This window comes from Staurois parvus, unplaced genomic scaffold, assembly GCF_062004578.1.
Source record: "Staurois parvus isolate SC_StPar_1 unplaced genomic scaffold, SC_StPar_1.0 ptg000169l, whole genome shotgun sequence".
Classification (NCBI taxonomy): domain Eukaryota; kingdom Metazoa; phylum Chordata; class Amphibia; order Anura; family Ranidae; genus Staurois; species Staurois parvus.
Genome location: NW_028317965.1, coordinates 1,436,288 through 1,457,500, shown reverse-complemented (window position 1 = coordinate 1,457,500; position 21,213 = coordinate 1,436,288). Strand labels below are relative to the sequence as shown.

The following is a 21,213-nucleotide window of genomic DNA, read 5'->3' as shown; positions in this document are numbered from 1 at the left end:
ATTCGGGGCCTCATAGACGGCACAGTATTAAGCACTAAGGGCAAGCAGACGTTTGAACATGGGTCATTTCATTGGTTTACTTGTTGCCATGCTTTGTTTCATGATTGGGCCATTTCTGTTATGACCTACAGTTGAATACGAATCCCTTAAGAAATAAAAAAAAAAAAAAAAAAAAAAAAAAAAAAAAGTGTTTTACCTGCTCACTCAGGTTCTCTTTAAAAATGGTACATACTGTATATTACCAATTCTCCAAGGGGGGGCAAACCTGTGAGCACACCTGTTAATATGTCATACATAGGCAGCAGCCGGGTGTGCGTGTAAATCTGACAAGTCAACGTATCTGCTTGCAGGTGGAAGCAATTGATCAAGCAGCTGTAGGACTTCCACAGACCCCCAACAGTGCGCCCCTTGTCATGTTTCGTGGGCTCCACTGTCCCACCTGCGGGCCTGAGATTCAGGTGGAAGATGTTGCTGGGCAGGGAAAAAAATGTCACTTTTCCTGGCCGCAGTGGAGCATAATGGATTTAAGGCCATCTCATTAAAGAGAACATGGCATATCAAAATGTTATATTAGGGGACTTTTGACCCTCTTTGTGGCAAAAAAACTACATTTTGGTAAAAAAAAAAAAAAAGTAAAAAAAGAAAAATGAGTCACACAATCACTTATATATTAAAAAAAAAAGAAGAAAAAAAAAAAAATCGCCCCCCCCCCCATCTACCCCCAAAAATATTCTGAGCCTGCCCTGATGTACATACAAATGAAAAAGTAAATAAATATGGCGGGGGCACTTTCGGATGAAAATGTTGATAGTGCTACATATCGCCACACACGCTGGAGTGAGAACAACAGAGCCAAAACTAATGAACTAATGCAGGCCATAGACAGTTCATTTATCGGCCGATTTTTCGTCCGAAAAATGAAACATCGTTCCTTCTGTAAACCGATGTTGCCACCAATGATTCCGAAAATCGCCCGTTTTTCACAAATTTTCCGGCATGACCGATAAACGAAATGAGGAGGAACCGCGAAAATCGGCCGATGCCATTGCCCCACTAACAGTGCGAAAATCGGCCGATAAACGAACCGTCTTTGGCCTGCCTAAGGCTTTTAAAAAGTGTCATCTTTAGAAAATGTTGGGTACCAAAAGTTCTTCGTTTCACTGGTGCACACAATTTCACGACTTGACAAGATTTGGATCTCTTTACGTAGAATTTTTTAAAAATTGTACCAAGAAAAAAATGGGTAATATATTGCATTTGTGTACCCTAAAATTAACTTAAGTGTATTTTCCACTGAAAATTCACACTTGATGAACCGTTGTGCACAGGGGCGGACTGACAACTCAAGGGGCCCCCGGGCAATAGGGGATCATGGGTCCCCTGTGTCCTTGCACAAACTCAAAAAAGCCTATGAAAAAGGTACCAGGGGCATCTCATGGGGCCCCCTACTGACCCTGGACCCTCGGGCAGTGCCCAAGTTTCCAAATAGTCAGTCCGCCCCTGGAATTTGTGAAAATATCTTGTGACTAGCATTATTTTATCCTCCAGGGTGTATGCTTTCAGAAAACACATATTTTGGAGGTTTTTACAAATTTTCAGACCTAAAATGATTTTTAACCAATGCTTGAGGTTTTACCCCCTTTATGAGCAGGCCATTTTTTTTTGCTATTTAGCACTGAGCTACCTTAACTGGCAATTGCGCAGTCCTGCAACACTGTATCCAAATTAAGTTTTTATCCTTTTTCACACAAGCAGAGCTTTGTTTTGATGTATAAACAAAAAAAAGAGTGAACATTTTGATTAAATAAAACACATATTTTCTACTTTCTGTTATAAAACATATCCAATAAAAATCAAATTTCTTCATAAATTAGGCCAAAATGTATTCTGATACAAGTCTTTGGTAAAAAGTAAAAAAAAAAAAAGTCCCAATAAGTGTATATTAATTTGTGTTAAAGTTAAAGGATATACAAAATATAGTATATACATTTAAAAATTGATCATTCCTGATGTACTGACAGCCTCATTTCTTGAGTCCCTTAAAATTCCAGGACAGTACAAATACCCCCCGAATAACCCCTTTCTGGAACGTAGACAGTCCAAGGTGTTACACTGAAGAAATAAAATAAAATTTGTTTTAATTTTTTTTTTTTTTTTTAATACTGTAAGCAGCGGAGTAAAGCGTAATCATTTGATTGGTGTGGCGGTGATCAAAGATACTGATGACAGTACAAATATAAACACATTTTTTTAACTTATTTTTTTTTTCAACCTTTTTTTTTTATATCCATTCATCAGACTAGCTCAGAGTCACCTTTAGTGACACTGTACTACTCTGGGTGGGTGAATAGGGCCTTTTGTTTTTCACTGTTATTGCTTGTACAGCGAAGATCACTGTATAAGCAATTTATTTAGCTGACATGAATGGGTTTCCCACACATGAACTGCTTTTGATTGTGATCTGGGATCAGCTAAGCTAATCACATGCTACAGGTATCCAGGTACCATGTGATTGCTGTGGGGCAATCACAGATTACAATAGAAATCAAGCTGTTCATCAGTGGAAAGCCATTCATGATAGGTGGTTTACATTGTAATCATGTGACTGCTATGACCAATCATGTCAATTACATGATACCCAGTTACAGGAGAGGCACGCTGCGAGCTACTAAAATGGAGGGGCTGAAACACACACACACACACACACACACACACACACACACACACACACACACACACAATTGCCAAAAGTATTGGGACATCCCTTCAAATCTTTGGGTTCAGGTGATCCAATAATCTCCATGGCCACAGGAGTTTAAAATCATCACCTAGGCATGCAGACTGCTTCTACAAACATTGGTGAAAGAATGGGTCGCTCTCAGGAGCTCAGTGACTCCAAGCGTGGTACCGTGATAGGTGGCCATCTGTGCAATAAGTCCAGCTGTAAAATTTACTTGCTACTAAATATTCCACGATCAACTGTTAGTGGGATTATAACAAAGTGGAAGCAACTGGGAACAACAGCAACTCAGCCACCAAGTGGTAGGCCACGTCACATGACAGAGTGGGGTCAGTGCATGCTGAAGCGCACAGTGCGCAGAAGTTGCCAACTGTCTTCAGAGTCAATAGCTAAAGATCTCCAAACTTCATGTGGCCTTCAGATTAGCACAATAACAGTGCATAGAGAGCTTCATGGAATGGGTTTCCATGGCCAAGCAGCTGCATCCAAGCCTTACATCACCAAGTGCAATGCAAAGCGTCAGATGCCGTGGTGTAAAGTACGCCGCCACTGGACTCTAGAGCAGTGGAGACGTGTTCTCTAGAGTGACCAATCACGCTTCTCTGTCTGGCAATCCAATGGACGTGTCTGGGTTTGGCAGTTGCCAGGAGAACGATACTTGCCTGACTGCATTGTGCGAAGTGTAAAGTTTGGTGGAGGGGGGATTATGGTGTGGGATTGTTTTTCAGGGGTTGGGCTTGGCCCCTTAGTTCCAGTGAAAGGAACTCTTAACGTGTCAGCATACCAAGACATTTTGCACAATTTTATGCTTCCAACTTTGTGGGAACAATTTGGGGATGGCCCCTTCCTGTTCCAACATGAGGTCCATAAAAACATGGATGAGGGAGTTTGGGGTGGAGGAACTTGACTGGCCTGCACAGAGTCCTGACCTCAACCCAGTAGAACACCTTTGAATTAGAGTGGAGACTGTGAGCCAGGCCTCCTCGGCCAACATCAGTGCCTGACCTCACAAATGTTCTTCTGGAAGAATGGTCAAACTTTCCCATAGACACCCTCCTAAACCTTGTGGACAGCCTTCCCAGAAGAATTGAAGGTGTTATAGCTGCAAAGGGCGGGGCCAACTCAATATTGAACCCGACGGACTAAGACTGGGATGCCATTAAAGCTCATGTGAGTGTAAAGGCAGGCCAACCAATACTTTTGGCAATATAGTGTATATATGCATGCACATACATACATACATACATACACACACGAGCGAGCTTGCATGTGCCCCCCTGCAGCAGTAAATGTACAGCAAGTGGTTAACCGTGTACAAAAAAATTTTTTAAAGTTGCTCTGGCAACGAAGGGGTTAAAGGTGAGATACCTTGGTCTTCTTGCCCTTGGTTTCCATCACTGACAACTCCTCCTGCAGAAGCTCCACCCTCTTGGCCAGTTGCTGATTTCTGAAGGTCAGGCTATCCATCTCCTGCTGTTGCTTCCTCAGAGACTGGTCTTTCATCTTTAGCTGTTCCTGTTAAAAGAAAAATTTCATGAAAACATTAGGGGGGATATATATATATTAAGCACTGAATGTGACATTCCCCAAACATTTACTGCAAGATTTATAGCATGGTTACAAACTATACAGAAGAATGGAAGAGGCTCAGTTTTGTAGCAAGCAAGAAAGATTAGACAAGAGGGAAGGCATCTCTGTGTCATGTGACTCCAAGACAAGACATGAACACAGACTTTTATTGAGTTGAGTTCAGGGGCTTTGGTAAGAAAACGACAAAAGCTCCTAAACTCACATTCAAGAGTAGCGGTGTACATGAGGCCTTAAAGTAATATTAAAAGGAATTAAAAAGAAAAAAGGGACGGTATACTTACTTGCTCTTTGTAATGGTTTTGCACAGAGCAGCCCCGATCCTCCCCTTCTCTAGTCCCCTGCCGGCACTCCTGGCCCTTCCCTCCTGCCAAGTGCCCCCAGAGCAAGAAACCTGCTTTCGGGGCACCTAGCAGGCTTGCTCCCAACCCGCTGCTCTGCATGTCCATTCACATACAGAGCAGTGGCTTGGTCCCCCCCCCTCTCCTCATTGGCTCACTGGCTGTGATTGACAGCAGCTGAAGCCAATGGCTCCCGCTGCTGTCTCAGCCAATGAGGAAGGAGAGACCCAGGAGAACCGCTGCTCTTGTGCATATTGCTGGATATCAATGAGGTAAGTATTGGGGGGGGGGGGGCTACTGCACACAGAAAGGTTTTTACCTTCATGCACAGAATGCATGAATGTAACAAACCTTGAGTCTTCACAACCACTTTAAACCAAAAAGTCGTAATCTCTTATTGTAAATCACAAGCCAAAGACTTCATATTCATGACTACATGGCATGTCCCAAGTCCTGAACATGAGGTGGACAACACAGCAGCAAGGCTTACAAATGAAGAAAATATAGATGCCGCACTCTATCAAGACCTATTACCTGTATATAGTATAAAAACTGTATTTGCATTAAATCTCTAATAGCTGCATGATCTCTTATGTGTAACCATACATGATTGTAATGCCAATCAATACCCAAACATGTGTTGATAATAATGAATAAATGAATTAGAAAAATACATATCAAAATTGGTGATATAAAAGAAAAAAAAAAATTAAAAAAATATATATATTTTTAAACAATTTTTTTTTCTTTTATATCACCAATTTTGATGAATAAATGAATTAGAAAAATATATATCAAAATTGGTGATATAAAAGAAAAAAAATTTTTTTTTTAAATATTTTTATTTTATTTTTTTTCTCTTTTATATCACCAATTTTGATATATATTTTTCTAATTCATTTATTCATTATTATCAACACATGTTTGGGTATTGATTGGCATTACAATCATGTATGGTTACACATAAGAGATCATGCAGCTATTAGAGATTTAATGCAAATACAGTTTTTATACTATATACAGGTAATAGGTCTTGATAGAGCGCGGCATCTATATTTTCTTCATTTGTATGCACTGATAACTCACATTTATGAGGGTGAGCAAGATAGCCTGCGATGTTATTGATAGAAGCTGTTAATTATACACGTTATTGGCTCACAAGTAAATTTTTAATACATAGCAGCAAGGCTAAAATGTCCAAAAACAATGTAAAAGGGGAGAACCGCACTAAAGTCACTTGCAAGACCTTTCCCCCAAAAATGGCATCAGCAGCCACATGAGCATCTACCTGGTAGAACATGTGAAGAGAAGCCCAGGTAACAGCCTTACAAACTTGGAACAACAGAAGCTTGACGATGAATAGCCCAGGAAGCACTGATGCTGCTAATTAAATGGGCCTTGACTGGGAAACGAGGAACCTTGCCCTTGATGACATAGGCTTGAGAAATGGGATGAGGAATCCACCTGGAAATAGTGGATCGAGAGGTAGCCCGTGCGAGGACCCTCAGGTGAATAAAGACTGTTGAACCAAAGCTGTAGACTTCAGATAAATTCAAACAGCAGCCAAACTGTGAAGTACTGTACCTTCTGCCTAGGATTCTTAGGATTAGGACAGTTGGCAACATTATCTCCCGAGTCAGGAGGAACCACACTAGGTAGGAAGGAGGACCAAGGATTCAACACCACCTTATCCCCAGAAAAGGCTCCTTGCAGGAAAGCACAGCCATCACCAAGACCCTGCAAGCCGAGGTGAGGTAATGCCTACCAAAAAAGACAATGCACACCAGGAGCAACAAGGGAATCACAGATGTTTAAAAGGAGACGTTTACAAAACAGACAAGACCAAGTAAAGGTCCCAGGAACACAAGGGATGGGGGGTACACAGAGGGAGACACTATAGTTTTATCCTTTGATGGTTCTCAAAGCCAAAAAGACATATCCACACCAAGTTATCTGTGGTGTCTTTAAAGACTGGAACCTCATCCACAGGGACTATCAGGATTTATTCAAGTAGGAAATGGCCCGGTTAACACCCAGAGAACCCTATTTACCCCTTCTCTGGGTGAGCCCAATCAGCATACATTAACTCCATGTAAGTGCGGGTGCACTGGAAAAGACTTGGGACTCTATGGCAGACACCAGGTCCCAAAATCAATGACTTTAGGGGAAGAGGATTCCAGCAGTGGTAAGTTAAAGTTAGTGAGCACCATAACCAACAGGAAAGCCCACCATGGTCTTCTGTGTCTGAGAAAGCCGCAGAGCTGGAGATTCCTCCTAGGAGGACTTGTCTACAGAAAGTATTCTCAATCTTTGACAGCTTCCCCCTCTTTCTAATCTTGAGGGTTTTCCCCTGAAGCCTCATCCTGCCACAAAAGAGGAGGGACTCCCCCTAGAAACCCTTAGGGTACCGTTTTGAACACTTTCCCATGGACTTCTGGCACTACAACCAGCTTTATCATTTTCATGCCAGTAATGGCTGCTCTATCAGGGCAGTGTCTACACTCACCCCATTTGAGCATCTGTTTAGAGCAAAGGAGCCCTTACCCCACCTGATATCGGAACTGTATAAACTGTTGAGTTCGGTTTTTGTCACTGTGAAATCTGCTTTTGTTTGGGCATGGGAACGTGACCTTGGGGTGGAATTCTCATTAGGTCAACTTAAACACCTTTATAAATTGACACATTCCAGCTCAATTGATTCTAAGACAGGTAACTAATTATATGTTACCGACACGCTAGCATCATGTGCCCACAGCACTGTCACGTATCTACCCTTCAGTCCCGGATCTTTGTTGGAGAGGCTGTGGTGAACATGGCACGCTCCTACACTTGTGGTGGGAGTATCCCTTGATCTACCCCTTCTGGACTGATATTAAAGCTTGGATAAAAGACGTTCTGCATGTAGATGTTCCGTTGTCCTTGGTCTATTTCCAGCTCCACGTCCCTAACCTTCCGTTAAGCCACTATAAACGATGCTCTTTACCGCACCTCCTGAATGCGGCTAAGAGACTCATACTCAAACTGGAAACAGGCTCATGTTCCCAGTAGGGAGGATTGGATTAGGAAAGTGAACAAGATAATGGAGGCTGAGAACTGCCTGGCAACGTGCGGGGGCACACGAGAGCATTTCACAGGCATCTGGGCAATCTGGCAAGACCACATCTCTATCCCAGAACAAGTTGCATCTAGCTTAGATATTGCCTTGTTGGAGTTAGCAAAGACCTCGCTTAGTGTATCTCACCAAGTAGTGTAGCCATTGCCTGGTTTTGGTGCCTTTTTCCTTCTTGTAACAGCTTTGGAGTTGGCACTCCCCCTTTCTCCTTTTTCTTCAGAGGTACCGGCAGATGTGGGTGACTGTGGTTCAGGTATTTTATATGTAGGTGTCCGCCTGTCCTGGAGGCACAGTTAGGTCCATATATATTTGGACACAGGCACAATTTTAGATTTTTTCAGGTATTCATTAAAACATATTCAAGCTATAGTTATATAATGGATATGGGTTGAAAGTACACACTCTCAGGTGTAATTTGAGGGTATGTACATCCAAATTGGAGGAAGGGTTCAGGAATTTCAGCTCTTACAAGTAGCCATCCCCCTTTTTCAAGGGACCAAAAGTAATTGGACAGTTGAATCAAAAGCTGTTTCATGGCCAGGTGTGGGCTACTCCTTCGTTATTTCTTCATCAATTAAGCAGATAAAAGGTCTGGAGTTGATTCTAAGTGTGGTATTTGCATTTGAAATCTATTGCTGTGAAGCTACATCATGAGTTCAAAAGGAGCTGTCCATGCAAGTGAAACAGGCCATTGTAAGGCTTCAAAAACTAAACAAATCCATCAGAGAGATGGCAGCAACATTAGGAGGGGCCAAATCAACAGTTTGGTACATTCTGAGGAAAGAAGAACGCGCTAGTGAGCTCAGCAAAATAAAAATGCATGGACGTCCACAGAAGACAACAGTGGTGGATGATTGCAGGTCCTCTCTATGGTAAAGAAAACCCCAATCACAACATCCAGACAACTGAAGGACACTCTCCAGGAAGTGGGTGTATCACTGTCAAAGTCTAGAGAAGACTTCACAAGAGCAAATACAGAGGGTTCACCACAAGGTGCAAACCATTCATAAATCTGAAGAATAGAAAAGCCAGATTAGACTGCCAAAAAACATCTAAAAAACCCAGACCAGTTCTGGAAAAGCATTCTTTGGACGGATGAAACTAAGATTAATCTGTACCAGAATGACGGGAAGAAAAAGTGTGCAGAAGGCTTGGAACAGCTCATGATCCAAAGCACACAACATCATCTGTAAAACATGGTGGAGGCAGTGTGATGACATGGGCATGCATGGCTTCCAGTGGCACTGGGTCATTGGTGTTTATTGATCATGTGACAGAAGCAGCCGGATGAATTCTGCAGTGTTTAGAGAGATACTGTCAGCCCAGATTCAGCCAAATGCAGCAAAGTTGATTTGATGGTGCTTCACAGTACAGATGGACAATGATCCAAAACACACTGCAAAAGCAACCCAGGAGCTTTTGTAGGAAAAGAAGTGGAATATTCTGCAATGGCCGAGTCAATCACCTGACCTCAACCCAATTGAGCATGCATTTCACTTGCTGAAGGCAAAACTAAAAGGCAGAAAGACCCGCAAACAAAGGACAACTGAAGACAGCTGCAGTTAGAGCCTGGCAAAGCATCAGAAAGGAGGAAACCCAGTCTCTGGTAATATCTATGGGTTCCAGACTTCAGGCAGTCATTGCCAGTAAAGGATTCTAAACAAAATATTAAAAGTGAACATTTTATTTATGATTATATTCAATTGTCCAATTACTTTTGGTCCCTTAAAAAAGGGGGGATGGCTATTCTTAAGAGCTGTAATTCCTAAACCCTTCCTCCAATTTGGATGTACATACCCTCAAATTAAACCTGAGAGTGTGCACTTTCAGCCCATATCCATTATAGAATTATAGCTTGAATATGTTTTGGTAAATACCTGAAAAACAAAACTAAAATTGTGCCGTGTCCAAATATATATAGACATAACTGTATGTCCATCCTCTCCATTATTTGTGGTTTCCCCTCCTCATCGTGTATGCGCACCACGACAGACTGCCACTTCTGTGCTCCGCCACGGCTATATGTCACTCCACACAAAACAATTGCCTCTATATCCCCTCACAAGAAACACTGCTGGGGAATACGGACAAAGGCTCCATAGAATTAGAGGCATTCGCCAACCTGATTACAGGGCCAGACCCAATCTTTACTCTTCACAGAGACTGTGCCCCACAGGGCCTTCAGGGACTCGCATCCCCTCTAAGGGAGTCATTGCTCTGGACTTGTATAGCACCCTGCCAAAGATGTCACCAGATACAGGGAACCCCCAAATTTGCTGTCCACAGGAACCAATGCTGACTGGCAACATCAAAGGCCATCACAGCTCTTGTGTGTAGGGTCCATGCAAGTCATTCTTGGCCATCAGGCTGTAGCAACCGATTTGGATGAAGCTCTTCTCTAGCTCAGTAGGGGTGTTAGGAACAGACTAGGAATTTGGGAACTCCACCCAAGAAGGGAGATCTTCAGAGAGATAGGCCTATCCAACACCTAAGGACTCCAACACCTAAGGACACTAGCTAAATTCTGAGGCTTAGCTGACCTGGAAGGGTTTTGCCTGGGCAAGGCCTTTTTCAGCCAGTGCCTATTCAGCCGAAGGTGGCAGCGTAACCCAAGTAGTCATGAATATGAGGTCCTCAGTGTCCTGTAATGTATGATTAAGTAACTGAAGTGTTGGTCTTGGTTGGACTGACCCTTTAACCGCCTCCCGCCCGCCATATAAGGTGCTCGGGGGGGCATACATATGCTGTGGGGAGGCATGCAACTCCACCTTGTCCTATGTTACAGCGCTGGTGATTGGTACTGGAAGCACAAGAGGAAGACTTGGCCCTTAGACATTGTTAAACCCCAACTTCAGACAGATAAAAATTATCCCTCGCAGTGTGGGCGGACACCTCCTCACCACCAGTCAAATGCTTTTTGAAGAGCAATCCGAGTACGGATCGCTCTTCAGACAGCAAAGCTAGTGTGAAGAGCAATCCAAGTACGGATTGCTCTTCAGACAGCAACACTACTGTGAATGAGCCTTTACACCACAAAGATATAATGTTACATGCTTTTATTGTAACCAATTTCAAACAGACTTAAAATATGCAGAACACGCTGACTGATATAGAACAGCAGTGTTTCTTGCTTTTTTCCAATTTTTTCTTCAATTTTCAGAACTAACCCCCCACACACACACACACACCCCTCCTTAGTTATATGCTTGATAAATGAAACAACATATAAATGTCCTGACACAATGAATAATTCAAAGATACCTTCAAAGCTGCAGAATTAGCTTGCTCATCTAAAACCGCTTTCTTCAGCACCTGATTCTGTGCTCGCAGCTGAAAACAAAAGACAAAAATATTATTTCAGATCCATATATGCAATGACCAATTCTCGAAAATCCATTGGAAGTTATGTGTTCTTAAAGAGAACCTGTAAGAATAATTATAGAGAAGCTGGCATCAATTACAGCAGAGTGATCAGTGCTTCTGACTTGCGGCACTGGGGTCCTGGGTTCAGAATCCGTGATACTATCTGCATGGAGTTTGCATGTTCTCTCTGGGCTTGGGTGCTTTCCTCTAGGTACTCAGCATTCCTCCCACACTCCAAAGACAAACTGATAGGTTCATTGGCTTCTGTCCAGGGGCGGACTGACCATTCGAGCACTTGGGCACTGCCCGAGGGCCCGGGGTCAGTAGGGGGCCCCATGAGATGCCCCTGGTACCTTTCATTGGCTTTTTCAGGTGTTGGTGAGGACACAGGGGCCCCATGATCCCCTATTGCCCGGGGGCCCCATGAGTTGTCAGTCCGCCCCTGCTTCTGTCTAAATTGTCCCTAGTATGTGTATGTATGAATGTTACTTAGATTGTTAGCGTGCAATTTCAAATCCTGCTGTTAAAATGTGAAATCCCACATCAGCATGTTCCAGTGCCATTAATTCCAATGGCACCTAAAAATGTGCAGAGACTCTGCCACGACTGTCACGCTGCAATCACGCAAAACAAATCACGAAATGCTTGAAGTCTCTTATTTCAATAATTAAATGGCACTAAACACTATCCCTGATCTCCGACATCCATCCATTCACATCCACTACGCAATGCCCTGGAATCTACTCCTCATGAAATCATTTCTTACTGTGTTTCTGCCTCCTTGTAATGTCCTCTGTGAGCTCACAAACCCCTCTTTTTCCCCCTCACTTCCCTTTGTTTGGAAGAAGCAATCATGTACACTGTTCTTTCTACACTACAAATCCCACAGGCCATCTCTGGACACAGCAAGAGAGGGTGGCTACATTCCTATATACAGTGGGACCATGGAGAACCATCTCCTGTAGCCTGTCTGCAGTCTCTGACCATCTCCTGTATCCTGTCTGCAGTCTCTGACCGTCTCTTGTATCCTGTCTGCAGTCTCTGACCGTCTCTTGTATCCTGTCTGCAGTCTCCGACCGTCTCTTGTATAATTCCTGCAGTCTCTGACCGTCTCTTGCATCATGGACGCAGTCTCTGACCGTTTCCTGTATCCTGTCTGCAGTCTCCGACCGTCTCTTGTATAATTCCTGCAGTCTCTGACCGTCTCTTGCATCATGCACGCAGACTCCGACCGTTTCCTGTATCATGCCTGCAGTCTCCGACCGTCTCTTGTATCATGCCTGCAGTCTCCGACCGTCTCTTGTATCATGTCTGCAGTCTCCGACCATCTCTTGTATCATGTCTGCAGTCTCTGACCATCTCTTGCATCGTGCCTGCAGTCTCCGACCATCTCTTGTATCGTGCCTGCAGTCTCCGACCATCTCTTGTATCGTGCCTGCAGTCTCCGACCATCTCTTGTATCGTGCCTGCAGTCTCCGACCATCTCTTGTATCGTGCCTGCAGTCTCCGACCATCTCTTGTATCGTGCCTGCAGTCTCCGACCATCTCTTGTATCGTGCCTGCAGTCTCCGACCATCTCTTGTATCGTGCCTGCAGTCTCCGACCGTCTCTTGTATCGTGCCTGCAGTCTCCGACCGTCTCTTGTATCGTGCCTGCAGTCTCCGACCGTCTCTTGTATCGTGCCTGCAGTCTCCGACCGTCTCTTGTATCGTGCCTGCAGTCTCCGACCGTCTCTTGTATCGTGCCTGCAGTCTCCGACCACCTATTATAACATGCCCATAGTGTTTGACTATATCCTGTTGTGTGTCTGCTATTTCTGGTAATAATAATTCTCGGAATTTTGATGATGCTGCACTGGAGGCCCCCTGTATCAAGAACGCTGACCACTTCTATCATAGATGTTTGTAATTGTAGCCCGTTCTTCCCTTTTGCAATCTGAGCGGGCCAAACATGGAAGCTGATCTATACTAACATGGACAGTGTGTAACTCTTCTGTCTTCCTGAAGTTACAGGACACTGTGCCAACACGCAGCATTCCTGTCACCTTCGTAGTCTGCTCAGCCACCATGACTTAAGACATGTCCATGATACACAGCAGCCCCCCCAGTAGAGGATCACAAGAAGAGACTCCCTCCTGGAATGCAGGTGCACAAAGAGAGGGACTGTTCTCCTTTGTGTGATGCAATACACTGATGTCATCCGCCCACCTCTTAGCCTTAACCAATCAGAAGCCTTGAATTCACTGATAAAAACTACAAGGCTTCCTGTGAATGGCTAACCAGCGCTGAGCTCGACTCGATTTTGTTCCAGGAGTGGGACGGGAAGTTTCCATACTACTATCAAAACAAAGCACTGTATACTGCATGCACCTTCGACTTCACACAGTGTATACAGCACTGACAGCCGCTGAATGTGTTAGCAAAGGAAATCATTCGTTTGGGACAGCTTGGCCCCAAGGAACCATTTAACCTCGTGAGCTCCGCCATTTTGTTGCTATACGGCACTGTGCTACTTTAACTGACAATTACGCGGTGAAGCAACACTGTACCCAAATGAAATTTATATCATCATCATTTTTTTCACACAAATAGAGGTTTCTTTTGGTGGCATTTGATCACCATTGGTTTTTATTAAAGGAAAATTTTTGAGGAAAAAAAACAATATTTTCTACTTGCTGTTATAAATCATACCCAATTAGAAAAAAATGGAAAAATCTAATTTTTTTCATAAATTTAGGTTAAAATATATTCCGCTACATGTCTTTGGTTAAAAAAAATCCCAATAAGTGTATATTGATTGGTTTGTGTGAAAGTTATAGCGTCTACAAACTATGGTATAGATCAGGAGTGCTCCCCCTTTTTAAGAGTGAGGGCCACTTAAGGCTTTGTAGACCGATGGCGGGCCACAATGAAATGAAAAGTTCAGAATTTCAATGTATTTTATTTTGAATAGCATAATGAACATTTTCCTCCTACAGCTGCTGAATGCCTTTGGAAGGGAAAGGAGGAGAAGCCAGCTTTCAGCAGCTGCAGGAGGAACACGGAGACGGTCGGTTCCTGTATATGCTACCCCTACTGTTACAAGTGTAAAACAGAATGTGAGAGGAAGGCCACATGGGCCCCCTGGATCATGGGCCGGCGTATCCATTGCAACCTCTGACGGTACAGCAGTGGTTGGGTGGGGTGTGGTTGAGAAAAAAAAAAAAACTGTGGGGTTTTACCAACCCCCATTCCGCAAATGTAAACAAGTCCTTAATGTCCTGAGCCCCCTGCTTTCACACTGATGTGCTGTGGTTTGCCTGCACCCCAGGTACAGCGCAGTACACCTGCAGTTGTCCTGCAGGTTAGCTGTGCTTTGCCATAGACTTCTATATCTTGCAGGTTTGATGCATTTCTGAAGTGCACCAAAATTCCTGCATTCAGCTTGAGGTGGAGGGCCACATCAGAGGACTCCAAGGGCCACAGGTTGAGCACCCCTGGTATAGATACTGGAATTGGGCAGCACAATGGCTAAATGGTTAGCACTTCCGCCTGGCAGTACTAGAGTTGTTGGTTCGAATCCCACCCATGGCACCACCTGCCTGTAGTTTGCATGTTCTCCCTGTACCTGCGTGGGTTTCCTCCAGGTACTCCGGTTTCCTCCCACACTCCAAACACATGCTAGTAGGTTAATTGGCTCCTGTCTAAATTGGCTCTAGTATGTGTATGTATGAATGTGAGTTAGGGACCTTAGATTGTACGCCCCTTGAGGGTTAGGGACTGATGTGAATGTACAATATATATGTAATCCGCTGCGTAAATAAGTATAAGTACCTGAAATAAATACATTTACACAGTTATGCCGCAATGGCGGTGATCAGCGACTTATAGTGGGACTGTGATAGTGTGGCAAACTAAATGGCACTAGCTGGGAGGTACACTAACTGTCTGACACCAATACAGTGATCATTGCTAATACTTTCACTGTACTAATGACACTGGCTTGGAAGGGGTTAACATCTAGGGGCAATCAAAAGGTTAAATGCGTGCCTAACAAGTGTATGCTATGCTTTAACCAGTTAAGGACCGCCCTATAGCAGATGTACTGCTCCAGGGCGGCAACTCTGTGCAAAATCACGTATTATGTATGAGATTCTGTACTTCCTGATTAAGGGGGTACATGTGAGATCCCGGTGCTTAGTCACAGCAGAAGCCAATCAGCGGGTGCCAGCAAATGGATGAGCGCCGACATCCGCCGATTGGTGAGGAGAGAGACAGAACACAGCTCTGCCTATGTAAGCAAGACAGAGCTGTGTCCTGCCAGCGGCAATGTGCTGGATTTTGTTTCCCTGCAAAGCAGGAGATAAAATCCAGCACATTACCTAGAAACAACATCGCACTGTGTACACAAACTATTGTGTACAGACAGATTACACTGTTCAACAGGTAAAAAGTTTTGGGCATAAAATTAGCTAATCTTAGATAATTTTGGGGTGCTGAAAACAAAAATGACCCTAAAAAATGTTGATTGGCTCTAGTTTCCATGATATATTCACCCATCTAATGACGTAAGCCATTCAAAATTATGATGCAACTTCAGCTGCATATTGCGCAATTGATACTGGTGACCAATAGAAAATTGCATGTATACTGAGATGATGCAATATTAGCCTTTAATTGCATCACTTCACTGCATAAAAGCTGCAGTATCTGTAGCTGATTGTAGTTCGACAGCGTCTTTACATTTGGTTTTCTGCTTATATAGGCTACTCAGTAATGCCTCGAACTTGTGTGAATAAAGCAGATAATTTCTGCTATATCTGCGGTGAAATAACTTTTATCTCACGAAAAAGGAGGATAACAGGAATGATTAAGAAAGCCTACAACTTGTATTTTGGCTGCAAGATAGGAGACCAGGACAAGAGCTGGGCACCACATATATGCTGCAATTCTTGTGGGACGGCACTGGAGCAATGGTTGAATGGAAAAAAGGCATCTATGCCTTTCGCTGTGCCAATGATTTGGAGAGAGCCAACAGATCATGTTAGTAATTGTTACTTTTGTATGGTGCCTCCAATTGTAAAAGGGCTAAATAAGAAGAAAAAGTTATCTGTGCACTATCCAAATATTCCATCGGCAATACGTCCTGTTCCTCATGGAGAGGGGCTACCAATTCCTAAAGCACCAGAATCCTTCGTGGTTGAGTCAAGTGAGGAAGAACCTGAAGCGTGTAGTCACGTGCAGTTGTAAGAGATAGCCCTTTCCTCGAATACAAGAGAAAAGCCAAGAGAAGCAAAACCGACACAAACTGAAGACAAAACTAGTGAGAATCCTAAGTATTAAAATGATTCAACTTAGCTTATGGCTATAATTTTTCTTGGTAATCCTATGCAATATATTATGCCATTTAGGCTTTGTTATGTAGTCAATATCACTTGCTTTATATTTGTGGAAAGACATCTATCTATATAATTATTGTGCATTATGTAGTCATTACGCCTATAGTAGAAAACTTTCCGTTTACAGAAAAACTAGAGCAATTGACAAATTTCATTGTTATATTTGAATTCAGAATGTGAAATTCATTAAGAAATGGATCCTTTTGTTTCCAAAACTGGCAAAAAATAAAAATTTGTTGAACAGTGTTATCTGTCGTAATATTGCAGTCCTGCTATAAGTCACTGATCAGTTAGTGTCAGATTGTTGGTCATAATATCACAGTCCCGCTATAAGTCGCTGATCAGGTAGTGTCAGATTGTCGGTCATAATATCACAGTCCTGCTATAAATCGCTGATCAGGTAGTGTCAGATTGTCGTAATATTGCAGTCCTGCTATAAGTCGCTGATCATTTAGTGTCAGATTGTCGTAATATCACAGTCCTGCTATAAGTCGCTGATCAGTTAGAGTCAGATTGTCGGTCATAATATCACAGTCCCACTATAAGTCGCTGATCAGGTTGTGTCAGATTGTCGATCATAATATCACAGTTCCACTATAAGTCGCTGATCAGGTTGTGTCAGATTGTCGATCATAATATCACAGTCCTGCTATAAGTCGCTGATCAGTTAGTGTCAGATTATCTGTCGTAATATTGCAGTCCTGCTATAAGTCGCTGATCAGGTAGTGTCAGATTGTCGGTCATAATATCACAGTACAGCTATAAATCGCTGATCAGGTAGTGTCAGATTGTCGTAATATCACAGTCCCGCTATAAGTCGCTGATCAGTTAGTGTCAGATTATCTGTTGTAATATCGCAGTCCCGCTACAAGTCGCTGATCGCCACCACTACGAATATAAAAATAAATAATCCAGTATATATACGCCGCAGTTTTTGAGCAAAAAAAATAAAAAATACTGGATTTTAAAATGTAAACAAAGAGTGCCAGAAATGGCTTGGGGCTAAAATGGTTAAAGTAGCATGGTGCCGTATAGCAAAGCAAAAGAAAAAAAAAAGGCCATGTCCTGAAGGGGGGGCGGGGGGAGGTAAACCTTCCGGTGGTCAAGGGGTTAGGCTGACACCTGGTTGGTTTGCACAGGTCTGCTAGTGGACTCCGGACTCGGGAGTTACGGATCACCGCTGGAGAACGATGAACTTCACTTATAATTAACATCTAGAAAACGGACTCCAATGTTCAGAGACAATTAACCCCTTCCTGCCCGGACCTGGAGTCCCTTTAATTGGGTCTGTAAGCTCACGGGGGGGGGGGGGGGGGGGGGAAGGATCAGCGATCATGTGACCACTGTGATTGGCTGTCACAGTAATCACACGATCAGGAGCCAGTCCCACCACATACCGATTGTTAATGGGGACTGAAATTGATCTCTTACAGCTCAGCCTCTGTGTTGCTGTCAGTACAGAATCATCGGCTTCCCAGTGATGGACGTGTGTAGCATGCAGGCGATAAAGCCCGCCCCTTTGTTGCGGCACATATGCGTGACGTGTAGGACAATGACAAGGGGAGTGAATTAAAAATGAAAAGAGTAGTAAGGACTAGTTTACACAAATGCCTGCGATGGATCAGAGAGCATTTACCAGGCGGTGAGGATTCATTTGCTTGTACAGTAAAAACGCAGCTCAATCACGTGTTATCACCCCTCAACTCTAAATGAAGTGAGCTCTAAAAGTGAAGGCCTCATCAGGGGCTCATTCACGCGGCACATGCCGGGTTCTGCACCGAGCACAGGTTCTGGCAGAGGATCCGGCATGATATACACCATGAAAGTAAAAACGTAAAGATATAGAGAGAAATCAGGGCACAGAGCGGGGCCCGGGCACACAGCGGGACACAGAGCGGGGCCCAGGCACATAGAGCGGGGCCCGGGCACACAGCAGGATACAGAGAGGGACCCAGGCACATAGAGCGGGGCCCGGGCACACAGCAGGATACAGAGAGGGACCCAGGCACATAGAGCGGGGCCCGGGCACACAGCAGGATACAGAGAGGGACCCAGGCACACAGAGGGGGGCCTGGGCACACAGAGGGGGGCCCAGAGAGGGGCCCAGGCACAGAGCGGAGCACAGAAAGGGCCCGTGTAGAGAGAGGGGCCCAGGCACAGAGCGGAGCAGAAAGGGCCCGGGTACAGAGTGGGGCCCGGGTACAGAGCGGAGCACAGAAAGGGGCGCAGGTACAGAGAGGGGCCCAGGCACAGAGCGGAGCACAGAAAGGGGCCCGGGTACAGAGAGGGGCCCAGGCACACAGCGGAGTACAGAGAGGGGCCCAGGCACAGAGCGGCGCACAGAAAGGGGCCCAGGCACAGAGAGGGGCCCGGGTACAGAGAGGGGCCCAGGCACAGAGCGGAGCACAGAAAGGGCCCGGGTACAGAGAGGGGCCCAGGCACAGAGCGGAGCACAGAAAGGGCCCCGGGTACAAAGAGGGGCCGCTATGACATTACGCAGCTGTGGGATTATACAAGCAGACACAGAAAAATCAGCCACTAGGTCTGGCTGGAGGCCAAGAGCTGTCTGTGACACCATCAATCTACACAGAAACCTGTCCAAGGGGTCACCCACCACCCTCTACATTATAGAGGGGATACAGGGGCAGAAAAAGCCTCAAGAAGAACTCCAGCAATTCAGTCACTTTCTGAAAAATCTGCTGACTTAAAATGGATGAGAGATGGAGGTGGGTATCAGGGATGGCAGTGGTGATGGGTGTCGCCGGTGATGGCTGTAGGCGGGTGTCACCGGTGATGGCTGTTGATGGGTGCCACTGGTAATGCAGGTCATTGAAGATGGGTGTCAATGAAGATGGGTGTCACAGAAGATAGATGTAGATGGGTGTCATTGGTGATAGGTGTCACTGGTGTAGTCTGTAGATGGGTATGTCACTGGCGATGGGTGTCGCAGATCATTGGTGATAGGTGTCATTGGTGTAGTCTGAAGATGGGTGTCACTGGTGATAGGTGTAGTTGGGTGTCACTGCCAATGGGTGTAGATTGGTGCCACTGGTGATAGTTGTCACTGGTGTAGTCAGATGGGTGTCACTGATTATGCATGTCATTGAAGATGGGCGTCACTTTAGTAGGCTGTATATGGGTGTCACTGAAGATAGATGTAGATGGGTGTCACTGGTCATTGGTGATAGGTGTCACTGGTGATCGCTGTACATGGGTGTCACTGGTGATCGCTGTACATGGGTGTCACTGGTGATCGCTGTACATGGGTGTCACTGGTGATGGGTATATATGGGTGTCACAGAAGATGGATGTCACTGGTGTAAGCTGTAGATGGGTCAGTGTGGATGCTGGGTGTCACTGATGCAGGGTGTCGGTGTCGCTCCCTCACCTTGGAGTACTCCTGTGCCAGTTTCTGGTACTTGCCCTGTAGCTCCCCGGTAGCCATGCTGGCTGCAGTGCGGGTCGGTGTAGCGGGCCGGTATCGGTGCTCCCCGTTCAGGTGACAGAGAAGTCCGGGCTCCCGCCTCTACCATCCCCCTTCCCCGCCGTTCCGGGTCACCATCGTCCGCCGCCGGCAATGGATGGACTGGCACACAGCGAGGACCGGAAGTCACCCAGCAAAACACTTCCCTGCTTCCTCCGAACCACGCCCACAGCCGTCACTCTCAGCCAATGGATGTGTTGGGCGTGCCTCTCCAATGACAGCAGAGCGATGTTGAAGCTTGTTAGAGGAGCGCAGTGATTGGCTCCCTGAGGTGACAGACTGATTGCCGATTGGCTGTTGGAGGGGATGCTGTGCTCAGAGCATCTCTTGGTCAGTGGTCGGTGGTGCTGAGGTGTGCCATGGCTTCCTCTAGTCACCCTGTCCGTGCTGGAGAGAGGGGGAGGTTTCTAGAGAGCGTAGACACCGAGCACACCGGAGATGGCTATAGAAGTAGAGGCAGATGGAGGGGGGGGGGGAGATTTCCCTTCACTTCCTTTCCCATACAAAAAACATGAAGTCAGAGGAAATCCCTCCAAAGTGATGAAATCCCCGGCTGTCACCAAATTGGGAGATTTCCCCTCTCTTCCTGTTCTGGGGACAACCTGGAATGTGGGATTTTCTTTCACTCCTTGATAATGGTCACCAGGACAAACAGAGAGGGCGAATCTCCATAATGAGCCTGAGAGGCCCACCAATCCCTCTCCCCTCTAGCCAACACTTTGTAAAAAAAAAAAAAAAAAAGTTTTGTCTTTAGTTATACTGTAATGTCCGTCTTCAGAAAAAAAAATCCCCCATCCCTATCCCTGCGTCATTGACCTTCTTCAGTTCTTTCCTTCCTGTCCTCCTTTATCTGGCGCTACCGGACCCTCCTGAGCTGAATGACGTCCAGTGTTATTCACCCACTTCCTGTGAGTCCAGGGTGTCATGGACACGCCCCCTGGGAGTATGAGAGTCCATCACTCAACCATCACTCTGGGCTCACAGGAGAATAGTATAGAGAGAGTGCTAATGTCACTACATGGGGGGGGGGGCTATTCCCTACAGAGTAAGGACCTCCCACCACTGCTGTAGAGGATGAGGACATCAGACAGGACATTGGATGTTGGAAGATTTTTATGTTGGGACATTCAGCAACAGTCAGGTTATTAGAAGTGCAGAACAAAAACATGTATTTCATTTCTTTATTTAAACAATTTTGTTTACTTAAAT

General features: G+C 45.0%; 1 protein-coding gene across 1 annotated transcript in view; it reads right to left on the bottom strand.

Moving 5' to 3' along the window:
- PPP1R21 (protein phosphatase 1 regulatory subunit 21) overlaps positions 1–20,147 on the bottom strand; it is a 147,549-nt gene extending 127,402 nt beyond the window's left edge. The window contains exons 1-3 of the mRNA XM_089676436.1: positions 19,909–20,147; positions 11,042–11,110; positions 4,109–4,255 (exon numbers count right to left, since the gene is read on the bottom strand). Coding sequence (XP_089532562.1) covers positions 4,109–4,255; positions 11,042–11,110; positions 19,909–19,965 — 273 coding nt within the window. The 5' untranslated portion in view covers positions 19,966–20,147. The remainder of the gene's footprint in view (positions 1–4,108; positions 4,256–11,041; positions 11,111–19,908) is intronic.
- Positions 20,148–21,213: the final 1,066 nt, after the last annotated feature.